The sequence below is a fragment of the Pseudonaja textilis genome, chromosome 2, assembly GCF_049901715.1.
Source record: "Pseudonaja textilis isolate UNSWEBS1 chromosome 2, rPseTex1.2, whole genome shotgun sequence".
NCBI classification, from domain to species: domain Eukaryota; kingdom Metazoa; phylum Chordata; class Lepidosauria; order Squamata; family Elapidae; genus Pseudonaja; species Pseudonaja textilis.
In genome coordinates, this window is record NC_141991.1 from 121,324,621 (window position 1) to 121,335,649 (window position 11,029).

Genomic DNA, 11,029 nt, shown 5'->3' on the forward strand with positions numbered 1-11,029 from the left:
CACCAACAGGAAAGAAGCGGCCGGCCGGAGCGGCTGCTGACTGGCGAGGAGGAAGTGGAGACAGGAGACGTGGAAGAAACCTGCCGCCTCGTATCAGACGGTGGAAAAGGAGGCTGCCGCGGGGATTTTCTTCTTGTTGTAGCGGCGGGAGCCGTCGCGGAAGGTGGCAGGTAGGCAGCTGATGAGGGCCGGAGTAGAACCGGGGGGGACGACGAGAGAACGGGGGAGAAGAGAAGAAAAAGGATCCTTCAGGCGCAGCGAAACTCTCCTCCCGCCCCCAACCTTTTGAGTACAGGGGACCGATTCCGCGGATAGAGGTTTCTCCGCGGCTCGGAGGGGGCATGGTTTCACGTGCTCCTTGCATCCCACGGATGGGGCTTCGCTTGTTTGCGTGGCCCGGTTGCTGGCACGCGGCGGACCGATGCCGATCCACGGACGGAAGAGTGTGGGTGAGGTTTGAGCGGTTGGGGACGCCTGCACTAGTTGACAGTTCATCTTTTACAGTGTTCTTTTCCCACACAAAAGGCAAACATCTCAAGTTGAACCAGAGCCTTCACATCACACCACCAAGTCAGCCCATAGTGGGCATACAAAGCTCGATATCGCCACCAGGAACCGCTGAGAGAGGGGCTGGAAAGCACCTTCAAGCGGTATCTAAGTCGAAGTGCAATTGCTGTCGTACCTTATCCCGGGGGAGTTGGGGGTGTCTCCAACCCTGACAACTTGATGACTGGTGGACCTCAACTCCCAGAATTCTATGGCTGCCTGGGGAATTCAGGCAATGGAAGTTGCCAAGGTTGGACACCCCGGCTTTAGTCCATGCTGTAAGGATGACCTCATCCAGCAGCCTCTTGTAGATGTGGAGCAGGAGACTGTGGCATAGATCAGCCCTTCCCCCTCACCTTCCACCCCAAAAACCCTTTTGGGCACCAGGTATCAATTTCATGGAGAGAGATTTCACCATAGACTGGAGTGGGCTTGGTTTTGCATGCTGCTTGCATCTTACGGATGGAGCTTTGCTTGTTTGCGTGGCCTGGATTGCTGGCATGACACGGACCAGGGGTTGGGGACTGAAGGGGGAGCGAGAATGCCCTCCACTTTATTCTACATCCAGGTCTTCTGCACAGTGAAGGAGGTTTTCAGTGCCCTTTCTAAAATAACAAGACACCTGAGCGGTGTAGAATATCTTCTCCTTTCCCAACTTCCAGCCCTTCAGATGAGATGGAGCTACTACAGAGCCTGCTGACCAGAAGGTGTTGCCCTAACCTCCGATTGAGGAAGGCTGAGATCCATGAATGTGAGAGGTCCTTGGTGCTCTCTGAGCGTGTTCGTTCTCTTGCAGATGTTTCATTAGCCTAACTAGGTAACATCAGTGCTAGTGAATGTTCCATTGCAAGAAGCTCTGGAGTTTCTCAACCTCAGACTGTTTGTGCTATCTGGCAATGCTTTATATTCTTTCTTCCACAGCTGTTTATATCCATTAAAATAGTCCATTAAAAAATCCTGCTGTTCATATCCAATCAATGAAAAATGCCACAGTATCTTTAAAAAGAAAACAGTTGTGCTGGGGAAACAATAATGAAGTCATCACAGTTAGATGTTTTGTCACTGTTTGCTTTGTTATGCCTGGCAGTTATGGCTCTGATAATAAAAGCAAGTGACTCCCTCCTCTAGGCTTGTTCCAGTTGAAGTTGATAGTGGGGAGACATCTAGGCCGGGGTTCCCAACCCCGAGTCCATGGAGCAGCACCGGGCTGCATCATGCCAGAACCCAGGCCACACAAACATGTGAAGCCCCATCCACGAGATGCAGGCAGCATGCAAAACTATGCCCCTCCAGTCCATGGAAAAAACACTCTGTGGAATCAGTCCATGGTGCCCAAAAGGATGGGGGGGCACTGATCTAGCCAACAGTGTTCCATTCCTGTTTTACATCTACAAGAAGCTCCTGGATAAGTTCATCTTACAGCATGGAATAAAGCAGGGGTGTCTTAACTTTGGCAACTTTTAAGACCTGTGGAGTTCAGTTGCCAGAATTCTCTAGACAGCCATGGAATTCTGGGAGTTGAGGTCCACAAGTCATAAAGTTGCCATGGTTGGAGACCCCTGGGATAAGGTATGATGATCCTGATGATATCCACTATTATGGTCTGATCTGGTGATGTGAAGGTTCTGGTTCAATTTTAGATGCTTGCCTTTTTTGTGGGAAAAGAGCATTGTAAAGATTACTGTCAACTAGTGTACAAGTATTTTAATAGCTATCCTTACCCCCATTTTTATGAGGAAATTAGGGGATGTGCAAGGATTAACTGAGTGATTCTGAGCAGTATTTTGATTTGACTCCATAGAGCTCAGGTTTGTTCTTCCACACCCCAAGCTACCAAGCCTAAAGAGGGCCTGTTCTAGGTTTTCTGATGTGCGTTCACACACCAATACCAGTATCTGGGTGTCTATACATATACACACCTATGTATTTTTCTTAACAGCATGAATGTTGGAGTAGCCCACAGTGAGATGAATCCCAACACGCGAGTGATGAACAGCCGAGGCATTTGGTTAGCTTACATCATTTCTGTGGCTGTGCTCCATATCATCTTTCTTAGCATTCCCTTCTTCAGTGTCCCTGTGGTCTGGACTCTAACTAATGTTATCCATAACCTGGTAAGTCAAAACTCTTGATTCCTGACCAATTTATTGGCCATGTTCCAAGCATTTAGGATACAAAGATACAGCTTTTAAACTTGGGAGCTTCCTATACCGCCAATGCCCATATTACAATCCCACTGCGATTTCATTCACTGTACAATTTATTTAGGATTTTTTTTTTTCAAAATTGTCCTGCCCTAGGTGATTTTACACATTTACTGAAAAGTGCGAGGGAGGAAGGGAGAGAGAGAGGGAGGGAGAGAGAAAAAGAAAGAAAGAAAGAAAGAAAGAAAGAAAGAAAGAAAGAAAGAAAGAAAGAAAGAAAGAAAGAGATTGTTACTTCTTTTTTTTTTTTTTTTTTGCTCCTTCCAGGTGATGTATTGGTTTCTCCATACAGTGAAAGGGACTCCCTTTGAAACGCCTGACCAGGGCAAGGATCGCTTACTCACACATTGGGAGCAGATAGACTATGGCACACAATGGACATCCTCCCGCAAATTCTTAAGCATTTCCCCAATCATCCTGTAAGTGTTGGGTATTGCTCAGGTCAGCCTTGCTATTAAAATTGCTGCTATAATTGATTTAATTGTTTTATTACTTTAATTATTTTTTAATCAATAATAGCAATAGCACTTAGACTTATATACCGCTTCACAGTGCTTTAGCCCTCTGAGTGGATTGCAATGTCAGCATATTGCCCCCAACAATCTGGCTTCTCAGTTTATCAGTCTCGGAAGGATGGAAGGCTGAGTCAACTTCGAGTCTTGTCAGGATCGAACTCCAGGCTGTGGGCAGAATTTGCCTGCAGTACTGCATTCTAACCTCTGCACCACCAGGGCTTTTAAATATTAATATTTCTTACATTTTGCATGTGTATGAATTGGGCCTCCTAGTACCATGTGTTATATAATGTCTTCATAGTCATTTGAAATTGGGAGCCTTAGCTCATAATGATTATCAGCCATGTACAACTTGAATTTCAATGCTATTGAAGGGGCTCAAGCGCACATCTGTCACTAATCGAGTATATTTCTTACCCTTCAGGTACATTTTAACCAGCTTTTATACAAAATATGACCCTGTGCACTTCGTAATCAACACCACTTCACTCCTAAGCGTCCTCTTGCCCAAATTACCCCTGTTCCATGGGGTCCGTCTCTTCGGTATCAACCAGTATTGAAGTGGAAGGGATCTTGGCACTGCTGACACGTTATTCTTCCAAAGGAAAACTTTTGCCAAGAAAGTGTGGGCAAAGCTGTGGTTGCATCACCTCGGACTCTCTGGAACCAGGTTTTGCTGGGTGAGGCAGGCCGAGTTGCCACTGGTCAAATGACTGAGCTGTATGGAGCATTCTTCGGTATTTCTGGCAAGGAAATCTAAGCCATTTTTTCTTGTGGCTAGTCTATACTAGGGGTGGAATTCTCTGGAGGAATGAAACAATAGTTGAGTGGCCATGCGAACGTGAGTTCTCTAGCTCTCCTGTGTAAAAAAATTCCTGCTTTTGTCCTTAGTGGTGGGGGACTGGGATCCCTTGTCTTTCTTCAAATGTGGTTGTGCTGTTATAAATTTCCAGAGTTTTCCCACTCAGGAAAGTGAATTAGCCTGCTGTGTCAGGTCTCATACTTATGGTTCTAAGCTGTGCAGATAATATATTTTGTAAATACTCATGTGGTATGAACGTATTAGCATAACTTTGTTCATTCCGGTTGAATGCAAGGTATGGAGTACTCCCTTTTGCCCTGCCCCTCTACTCCCTCCCCCTTTAAAGTAGGTTTTCTGGTTATAAAAGGACAATGTAACACAACATTGAAGTTGGCAGATGCAAATTAAATTATACATTTAGTCAGTGTTCTGTACTGCTTTTGTTCTTTTATCAACCCTGCTTATATCAGCTCCATGAAGTTGTCAACATAAAAAGCTAAAAACATGGGCATTTAATCTGTGTATGAACCTTATTTGTTGTTAGTTTCTATCATAGTTCCCCAGTTTGTTTAAAAAGTACTAGAAAAAAAGTCCTTATTTTTATAGGGCAGACATCTCTAACCAGTTTACAGGCTACAGGAATCTCATTTCTGATGAGGTTTCTTCACACATCCATGAAAGCAATCCAATGTTACATCGAAGGAATATGTTTGAAGTACAAGATGAGTGCTCTGGTTACTGGTATTTCAAATAGCCATCTTTAAAAGAGCAAGATAGTCAAAAACAAATAAACACAAGCATGTGCTCACTTCGGCAGCACATATACTAAAATTAGAACGATACAGAGAAGATTAGCATGGCCCCTGCACAAGGATGACACGCAAATTCGTGAAGCGTTTCATATTTTGCAACTAGAACAGGCCTCTCTGCAGCTTTCTTTGACTACAATAAACATTAAAAAGTAAAAAAATAAACACAAGCTTATAGTTATCAGCAAACATGCTTTATAGCTATTTTTTTTCTGATCAAAGTGTGTGCTAAATATTAAAATGGTGGTTTAAAATTTGCTTCAGAAATCCACAAGGGACTGTATACTTTATTCTCTCTCATTCCTTACCATTAACTGTGGAAGTGGCCAATAAAAAAGCATCCAAGGTAGTTACAAGTCTAAGTAAGAACTAGATGTGTTACTATTACATTAGCATGTAAAGCATGTTTGCACCCTCCCAAACTAGATCAGCTTTTATAGGGTTATCTAGAAAATTGGTCTCTCTCAAACTGGGTAGCCTTAAGACATGTGAACCTCAACTCCTGGAATTCCCCAGCCAGTTGAAGTTCACTGTACCAGGGTTGAAAACCCAAAGTGGAAATAATGACTTTTAATAAAATTTTTATTAATTTTCCAAATTTTAAAAAAAACATAAAACAAAACTTTATACATTGTTATCAACATCAAGACGTCTTTTGCATTTCCTCACATTTATCAGTATATGTATTTACTTATTCCATTACCATTACATCTTACTCTTACTATAAATCAATATCTTTTATCCTTACATCTCAATCTTCTCCATGGTATATTTACATATTCATTTTTTTCCTAATTGCCATTTTATTTTCTTTTTATTTCTAAACCACTCATACCGGGCATCCCAGGCCCTATAATAAATTGAATCTTCTCTGTCTTTTACTTTCATCGTTAGCCTGTCCATCTCTATACAATCTATTATTTTTTTAATAACCATGCCTTCTGATGGAATCCTTTTTTCCTTCCATAGTTGTCCGTACGAAATCCTTGCAGCTGTTAATATATGTAACATAATATATCTATCTGTTTTATTGCATTTTTGTGTTATTATACCTAATAAAAAAGTTTCCGGATTAAATTCAATAATGACTTTTAAATGATCATCTCAATTGGTGTTCCTTCGACTAGACACATACTGAACAGATAGAATAAAAACCTAACACCAACCTTAACCATAGCAAAAGCATCACTGCTGAAATCATTTGCCATAAAAGCTAATCTACTAGCCCCTGTATTTTTTTCTGGTTTAAAACTCCAAATTTTTGTGGAGGCTTCTGCCTGCCTTGCTTTGAGCCACCTCTGGAAAAGTTGCTTCATGTGAGAAAGCAGGCAAAAGGCAGAATAAAGCTGCCCTTTCCTGTTTCATCTCAGCCCATCTTAAAAGCAGAATGTTCCTGTTCTGTCTTCCTGGATTGGCTATTTTGCATTTTGATGAGCTTGGGGAGACATTTCTCCCCATTTAGTATGCCCATGCAACAATTACACGTCTCTTTAGATGCTCCCCCATTTTGGAACAGTATTTGCCCGCATATCCAAATGGCTCCCTTCCAGCTGGATTTTAGGAACACTTTCAAAAGATACAGGCCTTGGAGGCTGGAGTGTTACAATCTGTTCCCTCCAGCAACAGAAATGATCTTTTGCTTGATGGTTGAATTAATTTCTGGTTTATATCTTACTATGTCCTATTTTAAGCATTGTAATCATTGCTATTTTACTCTAATTAGCACTGTATGTTTTTAATCCAATTTATAATAGTTGGAATGTATGCTGTTCAGAGTTGATAAGAGCAGCTATTTATATAAACCCAAAGAGAAAATGTGTTTGACTCCTTGTGTTGCTGTTTTTAATCTCAGCTAACTTGTCAAATCAGAGAAACAAGACATCTCGGTATGCATTCAGCCATGAGGGGCATTAATTCTCTGAGTCAGAATACAGAATAACAGTTGGAAGGTACCTTATAGATTATCTAGTCTAACCCCTGCTCAACTAGACCAGCCAAGCCCAGTTCTTGCAACCATTCTTCATATGTTTTAGCCTGCAGGCCCCTAATCATCTGTGTTGCTCTTATTTGCACTCTTTCTAGAGTCTCAACACCTTTTTTATAGTGGTGACCAAAACTGGATGCAGTATTCTAGATGCGGCCTTACTAAGTTTAGTTTAGTTTACTTTATTGTCATTGCACCTCGTACAATGAAATCAAATACCATCTTCAGTGCACATCATGACCATGACCATGAAAATAAACACAAACACACATCCTTCACACATTGAACTGGAAACCCACGACACCGCACCAATACTGCACTATACAGAATTCAAAAGAGCTACTATCCTGGGATAGAAGCTGTTTTTCAGCCTATTTGACCTTGTTTTTATTATTCTGTACCATCTGCCAGATGGTAATAGTTCAAAAAAAGGGTTCCCAGGATGAGATGGATTTTTTAAAATGTTTTGAACTTTCTTAAGGCAACAGGATCTATAAAGCTCTTCCAAAGAGGGGAGAAGGCAACCAATGATCCTCTGGGCAACGACATTAACCCTCTGGAGTGCTTTCCTATCTGCCACTGTGCAATTGGCAAACCATACAGAGGTGCAGTAAGTAAAAATGCTCTCTATGGTGCAGAGGCAGAAGGTCACCAGCAGTTTCTCATTCAGTTGGTGTTTTCTGAGAAGTCTCAGGTAGTATAATCTCTGCTGGGCCCTTTTGACCAGTGCTGCAATGTGAGCACCCCAGGTCAGGTCCTCTTTTAGGGTAACACCCAGAAACTTAAAACTGGCCACTTGCTCCACTCGGTCTCCATTGATAAGCAAGGCCTGGATGTCTGATCTGTTCCTTCTATAATCCACTATAAGCTCCTTAGTCTTATTGGTGTTGAGGACCAAGTTATTGTCTCCACACCACGAAAGCATCTCAGTAGGCAGACTCATCCCCCCAGAGATAAGTCCCACCACTGTTGTATTTATATAACAGTGAAGCAGCCAGATAGGAAATCCATAATCCAAAGGCAGATTGAATTAGAAAGGCCAAGGTCCAGAAATTTAGACACTAGTCTATGTGGAAGAATTGTGTTAAACACAGAACTAAAATCCACAAAAAGCATTCTCACATAGCCCCCCGGCTGTTCTAGATGAATCAGAGCAGTTTGAAGAGTGATGGCTATAACGACCTCTGTAGATTTATTTTTTCTGTATGTAAACTGGTCTTTATCAAATGTATGCGGAAGACTAGAAATGAAGTGCCAACAGACCAATTTTTTCAAAGCACTTCATGATGATAGGAGTGAGTGACACTGGTCTGTAATCGTTGAGGTTATTGAGGGGAACTTCTTTGGCAGCGGAACAATGATAGAAGCCTTCAAACAAGATGGAATAGTGGACTGGGATAAAGACCGATTGAAGATTCTTCTAAAGACTCCAGCCAACTGATCAGCACAGTCTTTAAGCACTCGGCCAGAGATACCGTAAGGACCGGCAGCCTTTCTAGGGTCCACAGCCCTCAGAATGCTCCTCACCTCCTGTTCCTCCACAATGAGGTGGGGGCTACAATTGGCTCGTGGTTGTATTTTATCTGTCTCTGATGTCTCCACTTCAAAGCAAGCAAAGAAATGATTCAGTTTCTCTTCCAATGAAGCATCCCCTCAGCAGGGATGACATTGGTCGGTTGATGGTTTGTAATTTGTTGAATCCCTCACCACACCTGCCTCACGTTATTGCTATAAAAATTATCCTCAATCTCAACATAAGACTTTATAGAGGGGTGTTAGTACCTCACGTGATCGTGATTCAATCTGTTAATGCAATTTAGGATTGCATTGGCTTTTTTGGCTGCTGCTGCACACTGCTGGCTCATTTAATTTATTGTCTACTAGGATTCCCAAGATCCCTCTCAGTTACTGCTATTAAGCCAGATTTCACCTGATCTGTACATGTACTTTTGGTTTTTCTTGCCTAAGTCTAAGACTTTACTTTTCTGTATGTTGAATTTCATTTTGGCTGTGGAAGAAACAGGAAGGGCAAAGTCCAGCTGGGCAGAACAGGGGAGAGGTAGAGCAAGGGAGAGGGAATTCAGAGGAAGACCCAGGCCCACCCCCTCTTCATCCTAGGGCACGCAGGAAGGGAGCAATGTGAGTTGCGTGGCTTATGGGGGGAGGAAAAGGCCCTGATTCCCTTCATTAGCTGCAGCTGGGAACAGTGTTTAAAAAGGGAAGCTGCGTGTAGCAAGCTATTGGGAGCAAATCATGAATTTATCTGGTCTTGTTGTGGCTTATCTATGTTCCTGGCATCTTCCCAATTGTGTGAGTTTTGCCCTGCTTTCAAGTCTGAAATTCCTTCTCCTGCCCTGTCAAGTTAATTACCGCAGCTTGGTTTGTTTGGATTTTTAGTTAACAGCTTGTATGTACCTTGCTTTGGACTGAATTTTCTCTAGTTAAAGGCTGTTCCTGGAAAAAATTTTCTCCAGCCAAAGGTAACCTGGACATTGGGTGCAAAGTTGGAGATAATAAGGGGAGTCTTTTTGCTTATTTGACTGCGTTGCCTTTGTGCCACGCCCCGGGTCATCACAACACTACTGGATGTTAGGCTAATTGGTTTATAGTTTTGTGGGGCTTTCCCCCCCCTTTTTTGAACATGGAAACCACATCAGCTCACATCCTCACGTAGTTCTCCAGGATTTTTGAAACATGTGGTACAATGGTTCTGAGATGACATCTGTCAGCTCCTTTAGAACTCTGGGATGTAATCAGTCAGGTCCTGGTGATTTATATTCATCAAGATCAGACAGGTGTTTTCTTACAGGAATCTGTGGCCCAGCTTCGCTAAAGCATACCAAAGCTATAGTGCTCCCATTCTGCAATGTCCCAATGGGATTCTCTGATGTTTTGCTAAGTACAAAACCAGATGTTGGTCACTTCCTGTTTCAGTCAGAGCCACTCCAGTCTCTTTCCGACACAACCATTGTTATAATGAATAGCTTTAAGTGGGGGTTTCCCAAATGATGAATTGTCTTTCTACTGGGGAGGTGTCCATAGAATCCAGGGGAGTGTGAGGGACCCTTTAGTTGTACATTGTTACAATAAATCCATCTTTCCCCAAACTTTGTTGTATTGTTTCCATTGTTCATTTATGTTTATTTTGGTGTTCAGATTTTTTGGGAGGTGCTACGCACTGTGCTCTATTGGGTCCTCATTTCACAGCTATTTCCTTACCACAGGAGTCTGGACCGGTACCATCTGTGGCTTGTTGAGAACCGGGCCACACAAGTGGCAGGGGAGCACGCAAAGCTTCACTTGTGCGGACGCGTATTCAAAATCATCCCTACTCCCAAACTGCCGTTGCTACTGCCAGTCCAAGAACCTGCAAAAGTTGGGGATTGCTGTCATACCAGATTCCTCAATGCCTTCAACAGTGGCAGAGCTAATGTACTCTCTTCCCTGGAAAAAGTTGAGATGCATTCAGAGAAGTTATCTTGCCTTGAAAATAACCCGTGTTGAACTGTACAGCACAAACAGCACAGGAAAAGTTTTGCGTCATTATGTCATACATTTTAACGATAATTTCATGTCACAAAAATGTTTTATAAAATTTGCCTAATTTCAACTCTCAGGACTTGTAGGTACCAGATTTTGGATACATTCTGTAAATTTGCCCATTTGAGCTACCTTTGTTCAAAATGTTTTTCCCAATGATATCCCATTTCGCCCTGCTGAAAGTTGACCGTAGGATACAGATGTACATTTAGATTACACAAAGGGAGGTATGATGGCAAAAAAACCAACCACCATTAGGAATCCCTGCTTTAAGTAGTCAGGTAACTCTGGGTAACTCCTCCTAGTTGCCTTTAACTGGTCTAAGTCAAAGAGACTTGAAACCTGTCCATTAAAGTTGCCTCTATATAAATCATCAGACTCCCCTGAATGATCTTTGGGAACTACCACCAGTATCTGCCCCCATGTCTATCCTGACTATCAACAGCAGGCAGTTAACTTCTATTCAGGAGTGTATCCTCAGTAAATTTGTGGTGTGTTTAACTTAGTTCTGTCATTGGTTTAGTGATATATCCAAGAGCCCCATTCAGGTGAAGCACTTCTACTTGGACTGGAAAAAAGATCACGCTTAGTGAATATTAAAAAAAAAAATCCACTGAGTTCAAACCAGA

At 42.4% G+C, this 11,029-nt stretch overlaps 1 protein-coding gene and 1 non-coding gene across 2 annotated transcripts; both read left to right on the forward strand.

The window, feature by feature from the left end:
- The first annotated feature begins 38 nt into the window (after positions 1 to 38).
- ORMDL2 (ORMDL sphingolipid biosynthesis regulator 2) lies at positions 39 to 5,962 on the forward strand. Its single transcript, XM_026711252.2, has 4 exons — positions 39 to 170; positions 2,486 to 2,660; positions 3,018 to 3,169; positions 3,690 to 5,962. The coding sequence occupies exons 2-4, from the start codon at positions 2,487 to 2,489 to the stop codon at positions 3,823 to 3,825; spliced, it is 462 nt and encodes a 153-aa protein (XP_026567037.1). The 5' UTR covers positions 39 to 170; position 2,486; the 3' UTR covers positions 3,826 to 5,962.
- LOC113443204 (U6 spliceosomal RNA) lies at positions 4,869 to 4,975 on the forward strand. The gene has a single exon (XR_003375079.1). It is a non-coding gene; the product is annotated as a U6 spliceosomal RNA (small nuclear RNA).
- Positions 5,963 to 11,029: the final 5,067 nt, after the last annotated feature.